The sequence below is a fragment of the Dermochelys coriacea genome, chromosome 4 (assembly GCF_009764565.3).
Source record: "Dermochelys coriacea isolate rDerCor1 chromosome 4, rDerCor1.pri.v4, whole genome shotgun sequence".
Taxonomy (NCBI): domain Eukaryota; kingdom Metazoa; phylum Chordata; order Testudines; family Dermochelyidae; genus Dermochelys; species Dermochelys coriacea.
In genome coordinates this window covers 88,315,986-88,342,638 of record NC_050071.1, presented here as the reverse complement: position 1 = coordinate 88,342,638, position 26,653 = coordinate 88,315,986, and the positions used below count along the sequence as shown (strand labels likewise).

General features: G+C 39.1%; 1 protein-coding gene across 5 annotated transcripts in view; it reads left to right on the top strand.

Annotated features, from left to right (window-relative positions):
• The window catches only part of TUSC3 (tumor suppressor candidate 3), a 307,969-nt gene extending 281,518 nt beyond the window's left edge, over positions 1 to 26,451 (top strand). For all 5 annotated transcript variants that reach the window (XM_038399600.2, XM_043513761.1, XM_043513760.1 and 2 more), the window contains 3 exons: positions 3,999 to 4,073; positions 12,318 to 12,408; positions 25,859 to 26,451. In XM_038399600.2, the coding sequence (XP_038255528.1) occupies positions 3,999 to 4,073; positions 12,318 to 12,408; positions 25,859 to 25,874 (182 nt within the window). In that variant the 3' untranslated portion in view covers positions 25,875 to 26,451. The remainder of the gene's footprint in view (positions 1 to 3,998; positions 4,074 to 12,317; positions 12,409 to 25,858) is intronic.
• The last annotated feature ends 202 nt before the right edge of the window (positions 26,452 to 26,653 follow it).

The window sequence follows — 26,653 nt, the reverse complement described above, 5'->3', positions numbered from 1 at the left end:
TCTGGGTCCAGTTCTGTTCAATAACTTCAAATCAATGATTTAGAAAATGGCAATAAGTACACCTTATAAAGTTTGTGGATGATACCAAGCTGGAAGGGTGCAAGTGCAGGATTAAAATTCAAAATGATCTGGACAAACTGGAAGAATGGTCTAAAGTAAACCAGGATGGAATTCAATAAGGATAAATGTAAAGCACTCCATTTAGGAAGGAACAATCAGTTGCACACATACAAAATGGGAAATGACGTCTAGGAAGGAGTACTGCAGAAAGGGATCTGGGGGTCATAGTAGACCACAAGCTAAATATGAGTCAACAGTGTATGCTGTTGCAAAAAAAGTGAACATCATTCTGGGATGTATTAGCAGGAGTGTTGTAAGCAAGACTTCAGTGAAGCAGGATCAGTCCCAAAATGTGATGGAGAGGAAAATAAACTTCTAACTGTATGGCATATACTGCTTTTAATGCACACATCCTCAGCAAATGGATGAAAGTGAGTAGCAAGTACATGCCACAAAACTAGAGCTAAAAGTTGACACTACATCATTTCCAAAGAACTTTTTCAGTATCAGTATAAGAACCAAAACTTTCAGCCGCTGAAGCACTGGGCCCAACAGACTCAAGGACTAGATCAGAAGAGTTTTATTTTCATGTTCTTTTTCTTTGACCTTTTCACTTCTGTTCTTTTAAAAAATAGGAAGAAAACCTCATAATGCTGTCTGATATTAAACAGTAAGGAATTCTGAATAATGGCAGCTACTTATCACACTCCTATTGCAGCCTGTATGGAATGTAAGATTTCACACTACTTCAAGTTCTTGCTTGTTTCTTGTGCACAAAGAGGTGAGTTAGGTCAGAACAGTCTTATCTGTGAATATCCTTGCCTTTTTCCAGCTTCAATCAAACCTGGAACATGAAATTCAACTTAATTTTTGCTATTTATATTTGGATAGAGTAATGTTTATTAGATAAGAAGCTAAGCAATAATTCGAGTAGGGTTCACTGTGAAACAGCCCAGATTCTGCACCCTTAGGGAAAGCTTGTTAAGCTGAAATGTGGAAAACTTTGCAGTATTTAAGATGTGCAGCTTTTAATACTTTAATACAATTCCTTTATCTACATAATGAGATTATGTGTGGCAATATTATTTCTTTTCTTAACAGAAATTTTAATTCCACTTTATTGATTGTTTCTGAAAGCAGTTGACCACTTCATATGAGCAAACTTAATAGAGAGCTACGTGAGATGTAGTGTTTTCATCCCATCGCTGTATCTCCAAATAGCAATATGTGTCATCATAATAAAATATGACATGAATTAATCCTGATGGTTTGTTAGAATTGGTTTTTTTTCCCCATCAAATGCTATTTGCATTTCTACAATACTTTCTGCTTATTATCACAGATACAGTAGAGGCTCGTACAATATTGTTTAGTTCCAACTTCCATTAACCCTTCTTCCATTGTTGATAATTGGAACTTTGCAAAACACTTAAGCATGTGCTTCACTTTAAGCATGTAGACAATACACATGCTTATTCAGTGACGTACTTAAGAATGTGCTTAAGTCCCTTGAAATAGGGTATTGTAACTAAAACTTCAGACATTGTTTATTTTTGAGAAATAAACTTAGGCAAGTATGAAGAATACCAGGGTCTGCATTCAATGGAATCAATAGGGCAGTGGTTCTTAACCTTTCCAGGTTTCAGAGTAGCAGCCGTGTTAGTCTGTATTCGCAAAAAGAAAAGGAGTACCCATGGCACCTTAGAGACTAACAAATTTATTAGAGCATAAGCTTTCGTGAGCTACAGCTCACTTCCCGATGAATGTGAGCTGTAGCTCACGAAAGCTTATGCTCTAATAAATTTGTTAGTCTCTAAGGCTGCCACGGGTTACTCCTTTTCTTTTAACCTTTCCAGATTACTGTATCACTTTCAGGAGTCTGATTTGTCTCGCATACCCCAAATTTCACCTCCCTTAAAACTACTTGCTTACAAAATTAGACATACAAATACAAAAGAATCACAGCACACTATTACTGAAAAATTGCTTACTTTCTCATTTTTACCATATAATATAGAAATACATTGATTGGAATATACGTATGTGCTTACGTTTCAGTGTGATACTTGAGCTTGTTTTTCACTAGTGAGCCTTGTCTGAAGTCTGAGCCCCAGGCGTCAGGCCTGAACTATGTAATTTAGCTTTGTGGGGGCTCCCTGTGGCATGGGGCAACGGGCAGTTGCCTTGCTTACTACCCTTTCATGTTGGCCCTGCAATCCCCTTAAACCCATCCCAGGACCCCCTAAGGGCTAGCAACCTCCATGTGAGAAACACTGATCTAGATGAGTTGTACCTCCTGAAAGAGCTCTGCATACCACCAGAGGTGCATATACTCCTGGTTGAGACCCACTGCATAAGGGATAGATGCTCCGGGAGCCTTTAGAGCTCTTTATGGTATGTTACTAGATACAGTGATGTTCATAGATGTCGCATGTTTGAAAGTCTCCTGTACATTTATCCATAAGTCTGTAGCAATTTCTCCCTCGCTTTAATTTTATAGTTGGTCTATCTTCTCCCACACCTAAACCTGGAATACTAACACTAATAAACTGTTTTTTTCCAAACTGTATTAAAGAGTTACCTTTGGTTTTATATTCTGTTTCTTGCTCATTAGAGAAGAAAGTATCTTTTAACATTTGGCTGCCTCTCCAGACACATGTAAGTAAGTCATGCTTTTTGCTATCCAAATCAGTATAGTAACTTCAGAGATGATGGCAAGCTCCTCGTTGTCATTCCCAGGAACATAGTACCAGCACAAGAGGTTATTTTGAAAAGTGAGCAGATAGAATTGCAAAACACTGATATTCTAAAGAATTCCTCTGTAGAAGCGATCTCTTCAATAAGAGGTACTTGTGGAAGCAATTATAGAGCACCAAGACAAGCCAGGGCTCAGAGGAGAGGAGAGAAGAGTTAAAGATAGATGGAGGCGTGTTATGCTAGTATGTGGGTAACAGGTGTTAAAATACTCTCAACTGTATTTGGAATAAAAACAAACGAGATTGTAGCATGCTAATCTACTGTTGAAGTAAGTTAAACAAAGCTTTTTACAGCAAAAATAATATTGGCCAAAAAATATCTTTAGGTACATCGTGTACCACTGATGTTCTTATTTCTTTAAATGGCTGATTACAAATACAACTTCCATAATGCATTGTGCTCTCCATCTTTCAATATAGCATTCATGCATGTCTCCTGTTCAGAACAGATGTTAAGTACAGTAGTAACTTCCTTTTCATTAATAGTTTCAAACAATTAAGTGAATGGCTGAGGATCATGCTAAATTAATTAAATTGTTTTTATCATTTTGCACTTGTAAAGCTTGTAATTAGACAATAAAAATGCAAGTGACAAAAAAACTTTCTTGATTGAGATTTTCTAAGCTGAACAAAATATTAACCATTATTTCAGCATAGAGATCCTGTACCCTCTGAAAGCACTGAAAAGGTGTGCTGCATGCAGTCAACAGCTTCAGTTGCATCAATTAATCAATGAATTAACAGAATTATATGTATGTGCACTGCATGTGTTTTTCTGCCAGTATCATTCTGCATTGGCAAAATTACTTTGCTTTCTCGATTTCACATAGTTATGGGGTTTTTTTATAATTACATAAATACAAACATCATTGCTCCAACCTGATCCCTTTTAAATCTTTCAAATCTTATTTCTGTTCTAAAATGTTTTATGAGTTTTATGTAAAGCTACATGTTGCTAACTTAATAACACACAAAGTAGATTACTAAATGCAGCCTACACAATGGAAATTATCACTACATCTAAATATTTGTCTCCTACAGTTTTGCATAAATCTGCAATCTATTATGGAATAGAGCATTTTGATATTTTTGATTTATATAAAATGAAAACCTTAGTTACAGATGCATATGGATTTCTGAGGCATCCATATTTCTGCTGTTTCCTTGACAACAACTGTATAGATGCTGCTATCACCATGGGAATGGTTCTTCTGAATGAAGCTGCTACTTCCAAAGGGGATGTTGGAAAAAGGAGAAGTAAGTCATTTAGTATAATTGTAGGATCTCTGAATTTTATTTATTGTAGGCATTTTGCGAAAACACAAAAAATTAGAATTGCCACCTAGTTAAAGTTTTCAAAGTGCCTAAGGCCTGGTCTGCACGCAGTTTTTGTACTCATAACTATTTCAGTTAGTGGTTTGATTTATTTTAGAAAATAATACAAGTCCGACTCCTAGTATGGACATATTTATAGCGGCATAAACGTACTTTATACCCAATATATCTAGGCCTATGATCTTCCCATATGGAAATAGTTATGCCAGTATAAATCATTTTTACACTTATATACTTACATAATTGCATTCACACTACATGAATGCATGAGTTGTACTGCTCTAACTATAAGGGTATAGTTAAATCAGTGACATTTTTGTGTATACACAAGTCGTAAGTGACTTAGGAGCCAAAGGATAACATTTTCAAAAGCACCTAATTAATATAGAAGCCTATTGCAAGTCAGTGAGACTTAAGTTAGCAGTTTCAAAAGCACCTAAGTCCTGTTTTCAAAAATGATTTAGGCATTTAGAATCTTGAGTCCCACTGACTTTCATTGGACATCGGAATTTTAATACTGGATCTGACTCATTAGTTCAGTATAACAACCTGTCTCCCACATTGGCTGGTACACAGATGTTTCAGTGCTTGCCGTAGGCAGATGTGGGATAATCTCCTCCCAAAATAGTTCTCATCCTAATCGCTTATGGTTAGAGACTTGTTTAAGACCTGAAGCCTAAGATTAGCATCCCTTCAAAAATGTATAGTCATTAATGATGATAACTCTGGTAGTGGTTCGAGTGATAGTCTGTATAATTCCACAGCTGATGATGAGTGCACATCCAGTGCAGATGCATCAGAGAACTTTCTAGTTAGCTGTGACTGGGGACAGAGCATGCATCCTTTGCTTCCTCATGCATTCAATGAAAGTATAAAGGGTAGAGCTGCCTCACACTCAGTTCCTTCTTACTGCCATGATGTATGTCACAGCAGGTCCTTTCAGAGTTACTTATCTCTTTAGCTAGTTAGTCTTCAGGGCCAATGGGACCACAGGTCATCAATAGGACTGGTACCGCCTTCAGTTCTGCATGGCACACCACAAGTCCCAGGGCTTCAAGCACTGCCTCATTTGCAAGGCCATCATTCCTCTCAATAATAGCCAAACAAGATGTTTACTTTGCTTTGGTGAGGGGCATATTCTGGGTATATGTTTGATCTGCAAGTTATTTCTCAAAATGGAACCACTGTTTGAGGGAGGCTTGCTTGAGGGCATCCCTTATGGAGAAGTCCACGTGACTGAATTCAGATTCCAGTTCCCAGGCCTCAAGGTCTGTGCCCCATGCATCTTCAAAATGAGGCACACTCTAAGTTGGTCTTGGGAAAACACTGGGATTGACTGGATGCCGAACAGAGGTCCTCAGGAGAGAAGAGGCACAGAAGGCCATCCACAGGCTTGGTGCTTGTGTCGCAAATGCCAGTGAGAGCTCCCCTGCTCCAAGAAGAGTGATATCTGTCATCCTTGGACTTGTAGGATAGCCCACAGTCATCCCCAACCATATCCAGGGTTTCAGCTGGATCTCTCTCTCTCACTCATACACACACACCATCTCCACTGGGTAGGGGAGCTCAGCTTCAAGAAGATTGTGATGCCAGTAATGATCCATACCAGAACCATGACCCAGCCTCCATGGCCTCTGGTGCCATTTCACTTTAAGGTGTGGATGCCATGGGTGCCTCAGTTTGTCTTGGGCCTACCCTCCCTAGCGTACTCTAGGTTCCCTGTGGATGGGAGAGCACCATCCACTCTGCATGGCCCAGAAGAGGAATTGTAGGAACTGCAGTCACAGGAGTCAAAGATCTTTCAGCAGGTACCAGCCAAAACTTCCTGTTGCTGCAATAGGCATCAGCTGTACTGGAGGACCATATGGTCTTCCAGGACATATATTGTCAGTAGTGACAAATTTAGAGATCCCTATGGAAAAGGTGCAGGAAAGTGCCTCATATGCTGCTTGATATATTGCACTCATCGGTACCAGGTTGCATAGTGATAAGCATTAATGAGAGACTGCTGGAGCCAGTGAAGGTCTTATGGCAAATTCTGTATTTGTAGCTCCAACTTCAAAGCAGTCCAACAGGTGGTACCAGATAAGAACTATGGGCTATGAGCAATTTTTCTCAAACCCAGTATTGGACTAATTAGTTGTGACAGCAGCAAGTGAAAACCTATCAGGGCCGGCAGAAATCGATGACAAGGAATGAGGAGCAGAAAGGCATGGAAATCATATTTCTACCTCAAGTCCCCAAATGAGGATATTCAACAGCCAGGCCATCCTGGCAAAATATGGAGTGCTGTGGGGTGCTTTGTGGATAGTTTCCCATGAGAATTCAAGGGTGAGTTCTGGACTTTGGTGTTCGAAGGGAAACTGGTCTCTAAAACAGTCCTGCAGGTGGCCTTAGATGCTGTGCACATAGCATCCAAGATCTGCTGACCAAGGTCGAGGATCTGCGCTTTGAAGGTTGCTCTTTGTTTCATGATAAGATGGATGAGGCCATGAAATCACTGAAGGACTGTAAGGCCACACTCAAGTCCTTGGGGGTCTGCAACCCCACCCCAGACAGCCATCAACCATCACCCCAGACAGCACTTCAGGTCTCTGCACTGGGACAGGGTCGGGCCAGATGGCTATAGGAGAGTAATAGAAGGCAGATATATTAGCCGCAGGCTAAGTAGGTCCCTTTTCTCTGACTAAGGTAACAGGGAAGGTTCCAGAACAATCAGGAACCTTCTGGAGACAATTAAGACAGGCTGATTAGAACACCGGCAGCCAATCAAGAAGCTGCTAGAATCAATTAAGGCAGACTAATCAGGGCACCTGGGTTTTAAAAAGGAGCTCACTTCAGTTTGTGGCATGCGTGTGAGGAGTAGGGAGCAAGAGGCACTAGGAGCTGAGAGTGAGAACGCGGACCGTTGGAGGACTGAGGTGTACAAGCATCATTAGACACCAGGAGGAAGGTCCTATGGTGAGGATAAAGAAGATGTTGGGAGAAGGCCATGGGGAAATAGCCCAGGGAGTTGTAGCTGTTGCACAGCTGTTCCAGGAGGGACTCTAGACAGCTGTATTCCACAGGGCCCTGGGCTGGAACCCGGAGTAGTGGGAGGACCCGGGTTCCCCCCAAATCCTCCCAACTCCTGGTCAAACACAGGAGGAGTCGACCTGGACTGTGAATTCAGAAAAACAGCCAAGCTGAGGGCTGCTGTGAAGCTCCAAGGTGAGCAAATCTGCCAATAAGTGCAAGACCCACCAAGGTAGAGCAGGAACTTTGTCACAGTATGTAAGCAGGCCCTCTACTATAGACTACAATATAGACCATTCCACTATGCCAGAAAGGGACAGAAGGCTTCGGGAGAAGGCCCTCAGGAGTGGCCACTACATCCTTTTGTTCCTCATTCTCTGCAACCAGGCAGCAGATTTGATTCCACTCCCAAAGACAGTGGATCTGATTTACCTTGATTTCAGTAAGGCATTTGATATTGTTCCACATGGGGATTTATTAGCTAAATTGGAAAAGTTGGGGATCAATATGAAAATTGAAAGGTGGATAAGGAACTGGTTAAAGGGGAGAGTACAACGGGTCATACTGAAAGGTGAACTGTCAGGCTGGAAGGAGGTTATTAGTGGAGTTCCTCAGGGATCGGTTTTGGGACCAATCTTATTTAATCTTTTTATTACTGACCTTGGCAGAAAAAGTGGGAATGTGCTAATAAAATTTGCAGATGGCCCGAAGCTAGGAGGTATTACCAATACAGAGAGGGATCGGGATGTCATACAGGATGATCTGGATGACCTTGTAAACTGGAGTAATAGTAATAGGATGAAATTTAATAGTGAAAAGTTCAAGGTCATGTATTTAGGGATTAATAACAAGATTTTTTGTTATAAACTGGGGACAGATCACTTGGAAGTAACAGAGGAGGAGAAGGTTCTCAGAGTATTGGTTGATCACAGGATGACTATGAGCCGCCAGTGTGATATGGCCGTGAAAAAAGCTAATACGGTCTTGGGATGCATCAGGAGAGGTATTTCCAGTAGAGATAAGGAGGTGTTAGTACCGTTATACAAGGCACTGGTGAGACCTCATCTGGAATATTGTGTGCAGTTCTGTTTCCCATGTTGAAGAAAGAACAATTCAAACTGGAACAGATACAGAGAACAGCTACTAGGATGATCCGAGGAATGAAAAACCTGTCTTATGAAACAAGACTCAAGGAGCTTGGCTTGTTTAGCCTAACCAAAAGAAGGCTGAGGGGTGATATGATTGCTCTCTATAAATATATCAGAGGGATAAATATCAGGGAGGGAGAGGATTATTTAATCTCAGTACCAAGTGGACACAAGAACAAATGGATATAACTGGTCATCAGGACGAATGTTTCTAACCATCAGAGGAGTGAAGTTTTGGAATAACCTTCCAAGGGAGCAGTGGAGGCAAAAGACATATCTTGCTTCAATACTAAGCTTGATGAGTTTATGGAGGGGATGGTATGATGGAATAGCCTAATTTTGGCAATTAATTGATCTTTGACTATTAGCAGTAAATATGCCCAATGGCCTGTGATGGGACACTAGATAGGGTGGGATCTGAGTTACTACAGAGAATTCTTTCCTAGGTGTCTGGCTGGTGATTCTTTCAGAATTTAGCTAATCACCATATTTGGGGTCAGGAAGAAATTTTCCTCCAGGGCAGATTGGCAGAAGTCCCGGTGTTTTTTTGCCTTCCTCTGCAGCATGGGGCATGGGTCACTTGCTGGAGGATTCTCTGCACCTTGAAGTCTTTAAACCACGAGTTGAGGACTTCAATAGCTCAGACATAGGTCAGGCGTTTGTTACAGGAGTGGGTGGGTGAGATTCTGTGGCCTACATTGTGCAGGAGGTCAGACTAGATGATCATAATGGTCCTTTCTGACCTTAAAGTCTATGAGTCTATGAGACAGCATGCCACTTGCTACCCAGCCCTGTTCATCTCCTCTCTATGGTATACATCTGTCTCATTTCTGCCATTTCTGGTCACCTCAGACCAGTAGGTATTGGACATTGTAGAGATGGGCTACACACTTGACTTCCTCTCCTGCCCACCTACCCACCAACTCTCCCCATCCCTATTCAGGGACCCACCTCATGAGAGCACTCTACACCAGAAGGTTCAGTCCCTCTGAGCTCTTGGTTCCATAGAAGAGGTTCCCTCACAGGAAAGGGGAAGAGGGTTTTATTCCTCATCCCCCAGTATAAAAGGAGGTCTTTGCACTATCCTCCCTTTTCATCAAGCTGTCTACAGTGATTCTCAGGTCTCCTTCAATTGGACATAGGCTGCTAAGATAATTTTGAAAAATTTATCCTTAGTCCCTAACTTACCATCAATGTCAAAATAGTCAGTTGCTTGATTTAAATTTGACTGTAGCTCTCTGTTCATATTTCTTGGATTTGTGAGTCTGTATTACAATAGTGCCAGATTCTGCCTTTCTTACTCATGATGAATAGTACCTTACTTTACAAGCATTTCCATTGAAATAAATGTTAAAGCTAACAGAATGAAGTTTTACTCAATCTGATAAGGATGGCAAAATCTGGCCCTTATGTGGTGGGGACAGGCAGTATCTGAAAATATCCAAACATGTTGTTTTCTGGTTAAAAGGAAATGAGGAAATAATGAAAGTTGCCAGCGGTCATCTGCCATTTAAAGAGCTGCCGTGTCAATTGTAACATACCAAACTATATATTTATTATAGCATAATTGCTAAAGTGTTTTTTGGAAAAAGCTAAAATTCCTATTAGGGTTAGTCAAGTCCATTCAATTGACAGTCTCATCATTTATTGAACTGGCACTTACCAACCTCTTTTTTTTTAATTAAAAAAGGGGCTAATTACCTTGTGATGCAATCCTGTGATGCGTGTATTATTAATAGATAATGATTTAATTTTATAAAGTTACTGAATTGTGGAAATGCCACTGCTCTCACAGAGCTCCACCCCAGACATGAGGACTTGAAGGGGACAGGTATACTGTCCTTTCATCAGCTCCTATCGGTGACGACATTGGTAGATGTCTTTCAATGTCCTTCAAAAAGAGATTCTTCTGTATCACAGCCTAATATGGCATTAAGCTTCAGTCATAATTTAATTGAGATACTGAAATTCTACATGTTTAGAGCGTGACTCTGAGAAGTGCTGAGTGTTTGAATCTCCCACTGCCTTCAGTTTTTGGTGATCACCACCTTTCAATATCAGGCCCTCATTTTTTTCAGTTTCTCATGTAAATGTTGAGTCAGGAAGAATTCCTCCAGGCATTCCTGAGGCTGAGTTGGCCCCTTGCCAGACCCCCACAATGTGACCACTTACAGCATTTTGAACTTGATCCTATTCCCATGGAAGTCACTGGCAAAATGCCCTTTGATTTCAATGGTACCAGATTAGTCCCCTGGTGTTCCTCCAATTATTTCTCTCAAAGCATCTGATCCTATTTTTGTTGAAGTCAATGGGAATCTTTACATTGACTTAAACTGGAGTTGGATCAGAACCTATATTCTAGGCAACTAACATGATTGTTAAAGTATGATGCTGTCTCTACAGTAGCGATGTTGCAAATTATGTTTATAATTCAAGTTAGATAACTGATTATTTTTGCTATTTATCTTCAACACTTAAAAACGTATGCTTCAATCAAATTGATAATCTGACCACCAGAGTTTCAGAACTTATCGAGAGAGATACCTTTTAACCTCTTCTTTTTGCTCAAAGAGGAATTGCTAAATGTTGGTTGTTCTTCTTTAAAACTATTTTAAAATGATTTTTTTCTCCAACTGCTCTACTTATGACTCTGTGGCTTGGTGTCTATACTGCATACTTACTTCGGTACAATGACAACCCTCAGAGGTGTGGAAATCCACCCCTATGAGTGACATAGTTATACCTACTGTGACTCTCTGTGTAGACAGCACCATAGCTACAACCTCTCATGGAGGTGGAATTATTAAGCTGATGGGAGAGCTCTCTCCCATCAGCTTAGAGCAGCTTCAACATATGCGCTACAGCGGTGCAGCTGCACCAATGCAAATTTGTAATTTAGACCTGTCCTGAGTTTAGTGAGGTATTTATTCTCTCTCACTTTTATTCCTTTCTCTGCCTCTTTTCTTCCAGATGAACTAAAACAAATGGTTTCTCCCATTTATTTCAATAGGAATAATGTGATTTTTTTTCCACACAACCCTGATAGTTCAGATTCCAATTTACACTGGACATACTTGATTATCCCAGATGTCAAGGGAATATTGAATGAGTTGAATTGATTTTTGGGGGGGATAATCAAAGGAATTTTCAATGTATTTAATAGATATTGTGTCACATGCCTGTTTGATATAAATAAGGGTGTGCTGCGTTGGCTATTAAGAGAATACAGCAGTTTCTACTGAGGTTATAAAACTCTGTTTGTTCAGATTTTTTTAAAACCTATATTACTAATGGAATCTCTTTGGTGGTTGCTTACACAAATCCTCCAATCTTTCTGTGTGAACCTGACTTAGACCATATCTTCACTACAGGTACTATAGCAACATAGCTATGTCACTTTATCTGTGCTGCCATAACACCATAGTGCAGATGGACACATTTTTCACACCCCAGAATGGTGTAGCCATGTTGACCTAAGTTTTAAATGTAAACCAGGTCTAAGACTATAAAAGTCTTCTCAACCACATAAGAACTAGATGAGGCAACTCTTGTACTGCCTTCATTACTTACTTTAACCTTAGGTTATGATGTGAACGTGGTACTATTACTCAAAGGATATTCTTAGTGTAATTTATTTTCCAGAAAGGGCAAGAGATTACATTGCCTGAAATGTATAATTTACAAAGATTTCTATATCCACAGTCTCCAGCAAGGTGTTTGTATCCACAAGCTGCAAACTACTGTTCCTTTTGCCTCAATAATACACTTATACTGATAAGTACGTTTTTTTTTAATAACCACAAATAACTAATTTCCATGTGTGTTTTGATGCCCTATTAGAAGATACTGGACATCATAAGGCAATATATCAAAACTTGAATACTGAACTATGCCAAATTTCTTTGTAAGCGATTGACATAAATACAAATCTTTGTATAAGCGCTAGATGTTAATCTTTTCCATGTTTTTATATGATAGTAAACACAGTTAATATTTTTTCCAGTAATATGCCTGGTAGGACTGGGTCTGGTGGTTTTCTTCTTCAGCTTCCTGCTGTCAATATTCCGCTCCAAATACCATGGCTATCCATACAGGTAATCTTTTGTTATTAAATCCATGTATATATTGTAATCGGTACTAGGTATTTTTAAAAGTTCAAAAGATTGGCTTGATCCTGCTGTCCTTGATGTTAATGAGGATTTTGCCATTGATATCTATGGGAGCAGGAGCAAGCCATGAGTAAGAAGACAGTGATGTTTGGATAAAAACATTTAAAAAAAAAAAAGTAACTGACTCATTGTCTTAGCAGCTGTGCTGCACTTTACAGGTCAAAGGACGTGTGTGTTTTGTGAGTGACTGAATTTCTTTGTAGTGGGCCCATGAAAGATAATGCACCTGAAGTAGAAGAAGATAAGGTTTGTGATGATCCTTAGTAGCTGTGGAAGTTCATTCCACATCTCAGACCAGCTGTCAAACAAGTTCTCTCTACTGCACAGAGAAGCAATACCCTTATTCATTATAATGGATAAATCACTGTCAAAACATTCCATAAGAAACTTCACATACCATATGAACTAAAACCACAAATACTTCAAATCTGAATACACAAACTCAAATGGGTAGAATTTCCCCCCACCTTTGGGATAGGAAAATATAGCTAGTGCTGCATTTATATGAAGGCTTCTAAATATACAAGAGTGGGTGGTTAAGAACATACATGCTAGAAATAAGTGTAGAAACAACTTTTTTGCTGTGAAATCTTCACTGAAATGTGAACATAGCACAGCTGTCACTGTTTTTCAACAGACAATGTGTACATATCACCTCAATTGATTTTCAGATTATTAATTTTTTTTTACTTTAATAACATGAAAGTTGTGTCAACATGCATAGTCTATTGAGAACCATTGCACCAGACAGAGTGACCATGGTTAATGGCGGCATCAGACATTATGTAGTGAATTCGCAGATCTGGCTCAGTCCTGTGTAGCCAGGAATCGCAGTAGGCATCAAGTAGAGTCGGGGTGTGCATCAATAGGAAGTTTGAGAGCATGGTGGGCCAGGGCTTTTTTGTCCATTGTGGTGACATGGCAGAATAGTGTGCAGTAACACTTTTGAATAGAATGAGCACCTGAATGAAGGTCAGAGCTCTGTGAGGATTATGACATTTTGCACAAAGTCAAAACATTTTATGCTCAGGATTTGGCACTGACAGTGAATATGGAATGTCTCTAACTGCTCTAAGTTTGCTTATAAGAGGGTCCAGGTTTCTGACCTTTATAGCAATATGAGTAGTACACAGGTTTGATAGATCCTGAACTTTGTCTCAGCACAGTTGTTTTTGCTTCCATAAGCATGGACCTCATGCAGGAAGCAGTGAGAAATATTAATCAATGAATGTCTGGTTTGTTGTGACCGTTTAAACTCTTCTTGCAGCCTAGGTAGATGAACTTGTCAGCACTACCCATGTTACTTAACCCCACTTGCACCAGGGATTTTGGTGGCCCATCTGCAAGGTTCTGAACCTTGGTCTTCCACCATGAGACATTCAACCCCACAATGTGGACAACATCTTGGAGACCTTGGAGGACAGTGCTGAAATTCTGACTTTTCCACAAACAGGGCAGGATCGTCTGCATAGGCTTGGTCTGAGAACACTTCTTGATTCCAATGTGTGGTGCAGCATGTCCAAGTATCCTGTCAATAGCATGACAGAATAGGTAGGGTGAGGATGCATTCCTGCCACACAGCTGAGATTGTATAGAAATGTGGTGAATCTGTGAACCAACACACACACTCTCTCGCTAGTACCAATGTGAAGATTGAGCAGTAGATTTAGAATATCTGGAATGCCAACTCCTTTCAGTGTGAACCAAAATCTGACCTGTCAACCAAATCAAAAGTCAATTTGATGTAGATGTATATCATGTCAAGTGAGTGTTTACATTTTTGGTGAAGCTCAGCCAGAAGCCGGAGGGTAAGGACAGCATTCATTGCCAACCACCCAGCAATGAACCCTGATTGTTGTGGGTCATATCTGTTAAGGAGTGGCTGCATTCTACCAAGAAGAACATGATAAAAGACCTTTCCAGAGACCAGTAACAATGAGATTGGCCTGTAGTTGCCACACTCAGAGTGAGATCCTTTGCCTTTGTACAAGGGCACATCTTTCCATTCTGCTGGTACTTTGTGTGATGGCCACACTTCTAAGAACAGTTGATGCAGGCTGATGCTCACTGGTTCCAAGGCATCTCTGAGCAGCTGGATTAGAATGCCATCAGGTCAAGCAGTGTGGTCCATTCTGTAACTTTTGGAAGGTCTTTCATACTTCCCCAGCTCAATCACAGCCACTCATGGCATTATATTCTCTATGCACTAGTAGTCTATCATGTGGTAGAATTAACTGGATATTTGCTGCTAGCTGGTGATAGAATGTGTCCTTTTCAGAGATGATGCATTTTCTGTTGGCTTATAGGCCACAATGACAGATAAATGTCCACAAAGATGTTGGAGCCAAACATAGAGTAAGCCCGGAGAGATGGGGTTCCATGTGGTTAAATTCTATACTAGCTGCTGTCTAATAATAAGTGCCATACCTTGAGCTAGATGTGGACAACCAGCATGGAAGATGGTTGCTCCTTCTACAGTAACTTGATGTCCTTATGGTAGACAGGGCTCTAAGATTCTGACGATTACTATCTTTTAACAGATAAATTCTTTGATGAACTGTCATGTACCCAATGTCATTCAGGGTTAATATGTTTGATGTGGTGACAGAGAACGTGTCTCTAAAATCTGGTTTGGACTTCCAGGAAGTTGGGATCATTGGGGCTGCACCTTCCCTATGAGAGGTTTAGGTTCACTTGTCCTATGCATGCAGACCATGCCTCTCCTCCTGCAGACAATAATAGCAGGGACTTTAATACTGATGCTATTGTCACAGTCTGATGTGGCTTTTCCCCCTTCATTTCACACTGTCTTCTTGAGGCAGGGGAGACATAGAGGAATTTTATATGTGGGGGACACCATCCCACTTCCTAGGAACTAGTCCATCAGATGCCATTGGTTCCTGAGAGCATGAACAACCATTCTGAAAATCTGGCTTTTCTACACTATGCGATTCACACATCCATAGTCATGGCTCATTCACCTTCACTGCCTTTGGGGAATTTGGCCCTCATCTGCTGAGTTTGTCATTGGCCTTCACTTACTACCCTGAGCAGAAGCCCTAATCAGGCACTACCAACCAGAGGCATACATGGACAGGGATGACCATACCCTGAAGTAGAGCGCCTAAACTGCTGCTACCTGCTACCCAAAACATAGAATCCTAGATGATTAGGGTTGGAAGAGACCTCAGGAGGTCATCCAACCCCCTGCTGAAAGCAGGACTAACCCCAACTAAATCATCCCAGCCAGGGCTTTGTCAAGCCAGGCCTTAAAAATCTCTCAGGATGGAGATTCCACCACCTCCCTAGCTAACCCATTCCGTGTTTCATCACCCTCCAAGTGAAATAGTTTTTCCTAATATCCAACCTAGACTTTCCCCACTGCAACTTGAGACCATTGCTCATTGTTCTGTCATCTGCCCCACTGAAAAGAGCCTAGCTCCATCCTCTTTCGAACCCCCCCCTTCAGAACATGGAAGGATGCATACTAATCTAAATTGCATGCTTAAAATCTTTGATTACTGTGTATTGGCAAATGTAAAAAAATGTTTGGTATCTCAATCTAAAAGATTTTAAGTTTCATTAACTTGCCTACGTAGTATTTCAGTAAAAATAATTAATTTTATTACATCTGTTCTTTCTTCACATTCATTGGCAAATCACTATAAATGATACATAGAAGGAACAAGACTTCTTCCTACTTTGTAAACTTCCCGCAAGTTAAATGTGATTAAAATCTCACCAACAACATTTCCATCAACCAAGAGGAAAAAAAGTTGAAACTCTTTTGACATTATGCCTTTTATTTCATTTTACTTTTGCTCACTCCCTCAGCACAAGTGAGATGATGAGTTTTCTCATTGTAGTATATTTCAGTAGACCATAATGTTACATCCATTCTATCCTTTAACAAGAAATTATATTGAATGGAACTGGAATCTGATTCAAGAACAGTCAGAGGCAAGAGCTTGGCTTGTTCTCTTCTCCAGTGTTTTTGATTTAATTCTTCTCTGCCATCATCTCAAAAACATCTGCAACATGTCTTAGAATCTGGCTACATTTTGCCAAAGCAAAAAAGCTTGGCATTTTGTGTGTTAGATTGAATATAGTGTGCTATGTGACTATATATAACTATCACTCTCTTGGCTTTTTTTTTGTGTGTTGTCTTCCCTCACTGAGATATCTTAGCACCTTCCACAAGAAGAAAAAATAAAACCCACTCTCCTTTCCAGCCCTACCAACAGGAACTAGCTTAGTTATTTTTAAAAATAAAGTATGAGGATGGTGATGTGATGGAGACCATTTTTGTGGGAAAAATAAAGAAATGGTTTTTCATTTATTTCTGAACATGCTCATGGTGGTGAACGTTCTTATGGCAACAAGTAGTGAGTTCCACTGCCATGCGTTAGCTCTTGTGGAAGATACATCTGACAGATATAAGCCTTCTTTGTTTATTGACAGTTTTATTTTTGCAATGGAACAAATCTGTTGTGCGGTAAACATCACAGGGGATGTGATCTTTCAGATAGCTAGAACCAATACTATTCAGGTTTTGAACATCATAGATCATGTCATGAGATAAACCTCAAATGAGAAGATACTCTGGGAGCCTTGTGTTTCCTGTGGTCTTGTCTTGCCTTGCCTTACCTGTTTTTATACCTCCTTTGTGCTGAGTTAGGCTGGTCTACGCTGCCCGGGTAAATTAACCTAAGTTAGTCCACCTATGTGAATAATGTAGCTGAAGTTGATGTAGTTTAGGTCGACTTACCACAGTGTCTTCACTGTGCTGTGGCAATGGGAGATGCTTTCTGGTCAACTTACATTACTCTTCTCGGGGAGCTGGAGTACCGGAGTCAACCGGAGAATGCTCTGCTGTCGATTTACTGGGTCTTCACGAGACCTGCTAAATTGACACCCACTGCATCGATTACAGCAGCCTTGATCTCCCAATAGTGAAGGCAAGCCCTTAGTTAGATACCATGTGCATCTTTCCTGCTACCCAGCAATACAATTAAAAACGCTCAGCCATTGGTGCTGCTATACTTGCAGCCTTATCTAAATTTATTTGTCAGCAAACTCTGAAAGTTAATACACTATGGCATTTTTAAAAAGTGATGTTGAGTGCTTGTTTATATTTGTTTTAAATGACCATATCTTGATCTCCAAAGGATTAATCTAATCAGATCCAAAGTACAGCACCAATAAAATATTACTTTTCTTTCCTAGTTTACCATGTTCCTCTCTCTACCTTCTGCTTCTTTAAGTTCTTCCCCAAAACACTCTGTTCCGAACAGACCAATAAGCCCTATTCCTTCTCTCTAAGAATGTTTACGAATAACTTGCTTGATTCACCTTTGCTAGCAGAAGAGGAACAGCTTGCAAACTCCAGCAGGTCAGCTGAACCAGTGAGGGCATTCACCTCTATAAGGGAGAGTAGACATTGTTTGTATTGTCACCCTCCCTACTTTCTGTTGGTGGGGTGCATGTTTTTATCCAGTATCTCTAGAAGAAACCCTTTAGTAAAGGCTAGGTAGGAGACAGTAGCTCAGTTTTTTGCTGGCAGTGAATGTGGCAGAACAAATATTACTGAAATATTAAATACTATCTAAACAGCTCTTGGAACTAACAAAATATGTGTGCTGAACATCACTGCTGAATGATTTTCTTTGTGGTATATTCTATCCCTATATCTATGTCTATTAACATTGTACGCCCTTTTCATAGGGACCTTGTTTACTCACTTACCTCTAAAGTGTCTGGAACAATGTTTGTGTGATATAAACAATAATTTGCAAGATGAAATATCACAGTTCTAGATGTTCTTAAGAGCCTTTTTACAATCTCTTTTGAAAGACAGCTACAAATCAAGAGAATTTTTTTTCTGCCACTTTATGATGTACAGACCATGTGACTGGATGATTTAGGGAATATTTATACTTTTTCCACAAATGCCTTTTGCAGTTTAATTTTTTTTGTTTTATATATATATATAAAATGTATATCCTTGCTGTGGAATATATATATATTCCAAAGCAAGGTCTTCATGGTTGTGAAACTATGCCTGTCACACTATTCTAACAATCCATTCTAGCCATAAAATCCTTTCTTATAGTAAAGCACCTAACATGGATGTTTTCAGCCAGAGAGAAATAAAAAAATACTTTCTAATAGTTTTGTGATAAGAGTAAAACTAATTTTTTGCATTATTGCCTTGTTGGCTGAGGTTATTCTGTGAATCATATTCATAGAGTTTAGTGTGTCCTCTTAAAACTAGTTTAGTCCATTTCAGAAAACTTCTGTCCCTGTTTGTGAATTGGAATACACTATTATGAAGCAATGAAAATTGTATAGACAGATACTTTAGAAGAGAAATTAAAAATAAATTAATGAAATAATTTTTCAATAGTTCATATGGAGATTTTAAATCCAATAGCGTCACTCTTTCAGCAGCCTAACATGAAAATTGGCTATTATATCAGAGGGCTGGAGAGTAGCATATATAATACCTACCTTTTGAAAAGACATAGGAGTAAATCCTTGGAATTACATACTGGCAAGCTTTATTTCAGTACCAGGAAAACGGGTTGAAACTATATTTAAAAATGGAATTGCTAAACAACTAGATTAACATAATGACATGAATAAGCCAGCAAGACTTCTACAAAAGAAAATAAAGAATTTTTTCAGCATGGCAAAAGTAAGAAGCTCAAGATTTGATATTAGGACTGTTTTTAAAGTATTAATGATCCAGAAAAGAGAATAATGGTAGTAAAGTTTGCAGATGACTGAGAATATTGTAAGAACTTCATGGGGACCTAACAAAGCTAGGTAAAAGGGCAGCATAATGGCAGATGGAATTCATTGTTGACAAGTGAACTTAATGCATATTGGAATTCATATAATTAATAGTAAGAATATTCTTGCTTATTTAGTCCACCCTCATTTTCATTGATGCAAATCATGGGATAGCTATCATTTATCATGTTGAAAGTATTTCACAGCCAAGTACACCTCACTTTTAGTAATTTTTTTCCTTGGTATTAAGCCTAATTTTTCATTTGCTCAGTTTTATCCTATTCATGCATTCTGTACCTTTGAATCAGCACAAATAATCTGAAACACATCTTCTCCCTCCTTTTTTCTTCTGAAAATAGTATAAATATTTTGGTTAACATCTTTCATATTAATCTATTTCCCATTCAATAATACCTGAATAGCCACTGGAGCAGACTCTCTACCTTACTAGATTTCTACTTGTGCTCAGTGCTAGGTGGCTCCCAAATAGCTAGTTGTCCGCTCAGCAGGTTTTCAGGAAGACTCCATATCTCTTCTAGCAGTGTATTTGGTACAAATCAAAAGCCTGTGCAGATTCCAGACCCACCCTTCATCAGTACATTGTCCAAGATGAGAATAAAAACATTAAGAAACAGAAAACTGTATAATCCATCAGACCTTTCTTTCAAAATCCAAGAAGTTTAAATGGACATAAACAGCATATGTAAGAAAAGATTTATTTTTCTTCCACAGCTTTAACATAAGAATAGAATAAAGATATTATAGGGGATCAAGTATAATATTGAAATGTGTAAGTTTATCACATCATCATGAGGTATGGCTACAGCAAGTTATTACCATAATGGAATCAGTAGACTCATGGACCAAATTCTATCTTAAGATACACCATTACAACCTCTTTGATTCCTACCAAATCAGTAATGTTCTTTAAAAATTCAAGCAGATTCACAAGGCACACTCTTTTTATGAAGCCACAACTAAATTAGACAGTGCTTACTAAATATTCCATTCTAACTACTTAGTTCTTTTTTATTAGCATTTCTAATATCTCCCCTCCTGGTGAAATGAAGTAAGGCTTACGGACTTGTATGCCTAGATTCTTCCATGTTATTTTACAGATAACTGGAACAAATTAGTCACCATTCAGTCCTTTGTTGTGATCCTCATATTAGAGAATTATGAATATTATCTCTAAAGTCTGTTACTCCTTTTGCACCTTGAGATTTCACTTTCTACTCTGTCAATGTTTATTCACTTTTTGCCTATCTGCTCCAATGCAATGTCAAACCTTTCTAACATTTCTCTCTGCCCCACTGGCGAAACTTGACCCTAGCCAATGGAGTCTTACCTTCTCATTTGTGAATAAAGAGGTGATTGATATCAACTTGTCTTCTGCAGTAATCCTCAGTGGTCATACTGTCTTCTTCCCTGTTTGCATGGGTCTTGTTAAATTTTAAGGTTACATTTTCTTCTCAAATCATGCATGTAATTCTCATTAGTGGTTGTGTGTGTGTGTGCACTCGCAGAACACTAAGGACAGAACATAGAGATCCTTTTATATATAAATCATTAATTTCCCTTGTTTAGCCACTTTTATTTCATATATATACTGTATTTAGGAAAAAAATTATCTGTAGTACTTATTTACTCTCCCTTTTTTTGTTTTTTGTTTTTGTTGGTCTGTATTCTTTATCTCCCTCCCCTGGTATTTTAGTAGCCTTATAAATTGTTTTCCTTTTACCGCTAATCCTCCAAATTTATCCACATGATGATAAATATATAAAAAATACCAAATGTATTATTCACAGTGGTACCAGAAGCTGGGAATGGGTGACAGGATGGATCACTTGATGATTACCTGTTCTGTTCATTCCCTCTGGGGCACCTGGCATTGGCCACTGTCAGAAGACAAGATAGTGGGCCGGATGGACCTTTGGTCTGACCCAGTATGGCCCTTCTTATGTAAGCAAGTAGTTTTTAAGTGAGATGCAAATTGGGATATGCAAGACAAATCAGACTCCTGAATGGGGTACAGCAGTCTGGAAAGTTTGAGAGCCACTGTATTAGAGGAAACACATGCAAGACAGAAAATAAATTAATGAATAATGGGTAAATTGCCACGAGTCTAGCTCTGCAACTTAGGGGAGGAAGGGTGTAAGTAGAGGCACAGAGAGAAAAAGCAGCCTTCATGTGGCTGCTATCAATCTACTTTATATATGAGTGGGCATGTGATGGGTCCTTTGCCCTCCAATATGCCAACAAGCATAGCAGAGGAAGTAATCTTTGTTAGGTATAGGGGCTCATTATCATTAAGTTCCCCTCCCCTTGGGAGCAATTTAGTGGCAGGTCCTGTCTTCGGACAATTATGTATTTGCAGGGGGCTTAGAGTAAAAGTTAGGCCTTAATAAGCAGAGTGATTAAATTAGTGACTCAGCAAGGGCTGAGAAACTGCAAATCTCTTTTATATTTGTCTTCAACAAGAGCAATGAAGAACAGGAGTTTGGATGATGAAGGGATAAGTTTGGGTGGCTGTGAAATGAAACCCCCAGTCAGAAGCAGAGTACAGTAACTCCTCAATTAAAAGTGGGGTTTTTACCCACGAAAGCTTATGCTCAAATAAATCTGTTAGTCTTTAATGTGCCACCGGACTCCTTGTTGTTTTTGTAGATACAGACTAACACGGCTACCTCCTCACTTAAAGTTGTCCCGGTTAATGTTGTTTCGTTGTTACATTGCTGATCAATGAGGGAACATGCTCGTTTAAAGTTGTGCAATGCTCCCTTCTAAGGTCATTTGGCAGCCGCCTGCTTTGTCCACTGCTTGCAGGAAGAGCAGCCCCTTGGGGCCAGCTGGTGGGGGCTTGTAAACAGGGTGGATCAGCAGTCCCCCATCAGCTCCCTGCTCCCCTAAGTTCCCTGTTCAGCAGCCGCCCAGCAGGCTATCAATTGCCGACAGTTCAGCTGTCCCTCCCCCCACTCCCATGTGCTGCTCCTGCCCTCTGCCTTGGAGCTGCTCCCCGAGACTCCTGCTTCCTGTGCGGGGATGCAAGGGAGGGGCGTGGGCTAATATCAGGGTGTCCCCCTCCCCCTTGCTCCTGCACTACACTTACCCCTTCTCCATAGAGCAGGGGGACACACGACAGGGCTCAGGACGGAGGGAGCTTCCTGGCAGCAGCTGTGGTCTCAGCTTGCTGATTAACTTAACAAGGCAGCCTACTTAAGAGTGGGTCAGCGTACTTAAAAGGGGAAATGCGGAACACACACACATAGAGTGTGTCTCTGCCATGCTGTCTCCCCTCCCTCCATTCCTGCTGCCTTGTAGAGTGTGAGGCTACATTAACAACAAGTTAACCCTTGAGGGCTCAGCCAATTGCTAGTTCATCATTTATCAGTAAGGCATTCCCTGGGAAATATCCCACCCTCTGACTTCACCACCTCAACCAAGCTTCACAGTCATCATTGCTGTGTACAGTATAAAATTGTTTGTTTAAAACTTATACTGTGTGTGTATGTGTGTGTGTGTGTATATATATTTATATATAGGGGTAAAATGTGACTTTAAGCGAAACGATGTTAAGCGAATCTAATTTTCCCATAAAAATTCATGTAAATGGGGGGGTAATAGGGAAATTGGATTCACTAAACATCATTTCACTTAAAGTTGCATTTTTCAGGAACATAACTACAACGTTAAGTGACGAGTTACTGTATATACATGTATGTGACTGCATGTTCCCAACCAGGGTTGCACAAGTACACATGCTGGAGTTCTGTCATAGTCCCCATGAAGATATTCCAGTGTTGGTACTCTGGATTGATCAACTCATAAATACCATCCACTGTCAGCAGGCTCTTCAGCTGCCTATTCCTCACCATCATCATTGGAAATCAACTATATTAAATTAGATTCCACTTCTTTGAAAACAGTTGCCATTTTTATTATAACTGTCACGTGTGCATTTTTCTGAGAGTAATAAAGTTGACAACAAGATGACAGATTAATTAGAACATTACACTTGTCTGAAATTGTTTCATCTACCATTTTTTAGTCAGTACCCACTCTTCTCCCATTCCCCATTTATTTGGGAGGCTCTGTTACCTATTAGCAGGCCGGGCACATACATTTTTAAATAAAGATAAGAATGCAATTATAAACTTACAAAAATTTGAAAGGGGTAAACATAGCAACAGAAACTATTTTAAACTCTCATAATGAATACATTTCAAGTTGATAGTGCCACTTTAAACTACTAAAACCACATAAACAAAGAGACAGTAACTCCTTAATAAAACAATTGTGATAAACAATTAAGCAAATGTTTACTCAGTGTTCCTATAGAATATCACTTCTGACAACAGTTTAGTTTTTCCCAAGAAAAGAAACAGAAGAACTAATTTGTAAGCTCTGTGACTTGATGATAAGCATTGATTAATGTGTTGTTCAATTCAGCTAATTATTTTTAAAAGGAGATACAGTCCATTGCACTGTGATGTCCAGGTCAGAAAGCATTACTATGACACTTGGCTCTAATTAGCTCCTGCATGAGCAATCTCAGCTGCAGAAGATGAGGAGGTTTAACAATCTTAGCACTGGTTTCTTTAGGATAAGGTTGAGGCACATTGAAAGCCTGATCCAAAACGTACTGATCCAAAGTATGGGGTTTGAATCAAGCCCTTGTATAATAACTGGCTATGGCTCTTCCTTTACTTTACCTGTTTGGGGCATAAATAAAGGTCTTCAGGCTCAAAAACAGCTAATCCATTAACCTCCACTTGGAAGTCTTTAACTGTCCCTTCAAATTCAGAGTCTTCATGAGATTCCTGATTTCTTTTCCTTTTTATCTCTTGATTTTAGATGTTTTCTACAACTGCAAAAATTGTGACAAATATTTTTTTAAGTCTCTGGATGTCTGTCAGTACTGTCTTTTAATTTATGTTTTTATATAGTGGTTACTATTGTAAAATAATGTTTTATGGTCAATGTGTTATCATTAGTAGCCATTATATTCAAGTTCTATTAAAATAAGTGAACCTAGGAGAAAAGATAAAGAAACTAAGAAGGGAAGGATAACCCCATCAGCACTGAGCAACAGATAAGAGGAACTAATCTGCTGCATATCATTATAAATATAAAAAAGTCATACCAGAGACCACACCACAGATTTGTAATATGTATATTATGAAATAAAATCAAACATGAACTGTTGGATGATTGCTTGGAGAATACCAGTTCATGCAACCAAAATAAAGACAAATGGTGAAATACCATGTAGCTGAAAAATTCCTCAAGTACACTCAGAAAATATGAGCATTATGGTAATTAGAAATGTGGTAAATAGAAATTGCATACGTTCATTTCAGTACATGAATCCTATATGCTCTCCATATAGACCCTCGCTACATTTCCACACAGTTGTTTCAATAGCTCAACACAAGCTGAAGAAGTTAAGTAGGATTATTTTGGGGGGGTCAAATAATCAACTGTTAGTAAGGCAGGCAATGTTATGTCACATGTTTTTTGTAAGACAGTATTTAACAAAAGGAATATTTGTTCAGGCAGACAAAGGGTTAAAAGTAAGGGTATAATCTGTTTATGACTGACTGTATGCTTTTATGTTCAGGGGTTTTAGTCAATAGTTATTACTAGCTTGACTTTTTGCATAATTAAATGGATTTACGTGGAATTTATGAACTGGTAAATCTATTTCTAATATTTACTGAGATTCATGTTCAAGCGTGTGTCATTCTGCAAAATAGGCTACATACCTCAAATCTGTCTAACTCTCAGGAATACTCAATACACAAATTGCCATTTTTCTGCCACCTTCCAACTCCTCAGCTTGTCCATCATTTTATTTGCTCTACAGGAAGAAGCATCATACAGAGATGACTGCTTGAGAGACAACTCAGCCTCATTGGGGCTCCTAAGCCACCCAAAAGTGGAATTCACTGCAGATACATTCCCTTCATGTGAAGCTCCTAATTTTTGTGGGAGTAAAGCTCAATTCTTTCAGTGTTGATAAGTACTGGATAGCAGGTGTCTTCCTCTGTCAGCACTGAAAGAATGGAGCTTCGCTCCCAGAAAAATTAGGATAATTTCTCGTCTTGTTACTGTAACCTTGTCCTATCGCACCTCACCCACTTGTTCTCACCTAAAAGAAAAGGAGTACTTGTGGCACCTTAGAGACTAACAAATTTATATGAGCATAAGCTTTCGTGAGCTGTTAGTCTGTAAAGTGCCACTCCTTTTCTTTTTGCGAATACAGACTAACACGGCTGCTACTCTGAAACTTGTTCTCACCTGTTTCCCATCTAGTCTGTCCAAACTGTCACTACTAAATTCATCTTTTCCCTCCCATGGCTCTAACCATTTCCCCTTTCTTTAAAAGTATTCATTGTCTTCCAGTTTCTTATCATATCGTATTCATGCTTCTCACCCTATGTAATTTTGAGGCCTTCCTATCTCTGCCCCCATTAATGAATTTAAGTTTTAAAGTCCTTGTTGATTCTTCTAAAATTTTGTGATACCACATTTCCTATGCATTTTTCAGCATTTAATCATATTTTCCTTTTCTTTTCAGCTTCTTAATTAAATGAATTCAAGTGGAATATGCATAAGGCTAATGTTTACTATGAAGATAAGCTATTACTGATATTATCAACGCAGCTATATTACATTTATTCAAGATTCCTGTGTTGGTTCACCTGTGGGGCGTTTTTGTTTGTTTTGTGATAAGTTACAGTATTCTTGTAGAGAAAAGAATTTGTGTTTTTATACCTTACATAAAGAATGCTTCATTTAATTTATAGAAACTTATATAGTAAATGTTAAGTATCTTAATGGAAGATGTGGCAAACTGTTATGCATACAGTATATTTAGTGGTACAGAATTTAAAGAACGTTAATTATAATGTGTCTTGTGGTTGTATTGCCACCTTGTTGACAGTTTATTAAAAAGCCAAAAGGAGATGGCTGGGGTCTTTTTTGGTAAAGTGTTATAAAGTTGTCCTGAGATGCACTTTAGAACCTTCCCACCCCACAAAAAAACAACAACCCTGCTGTTGGAGAAACCAATAGTTAAAACCAACAGTTAAAACTGTTATTTGATCACATAGAGTGTATTATCATTTATTAATACCACTTGTACAATAAAGAAAATAAATGTTGAACAAGCTTCTAAATTGTGTAGGCTTTTTTTTCCCCTTGTGCATTGAAATTTCTAAAAGACTTGTTTCCTGGAATTGGTTTACTCAAGAACAGCGAGGATTTTGACCAAAAGATTAAGAGTGATGGTACACCTATTCAGTTCAGGTTGAAGGATCAAACCATTGGAAGATTACCAGTAAATCTCAGTACTCACTACATTCAAGGTCCT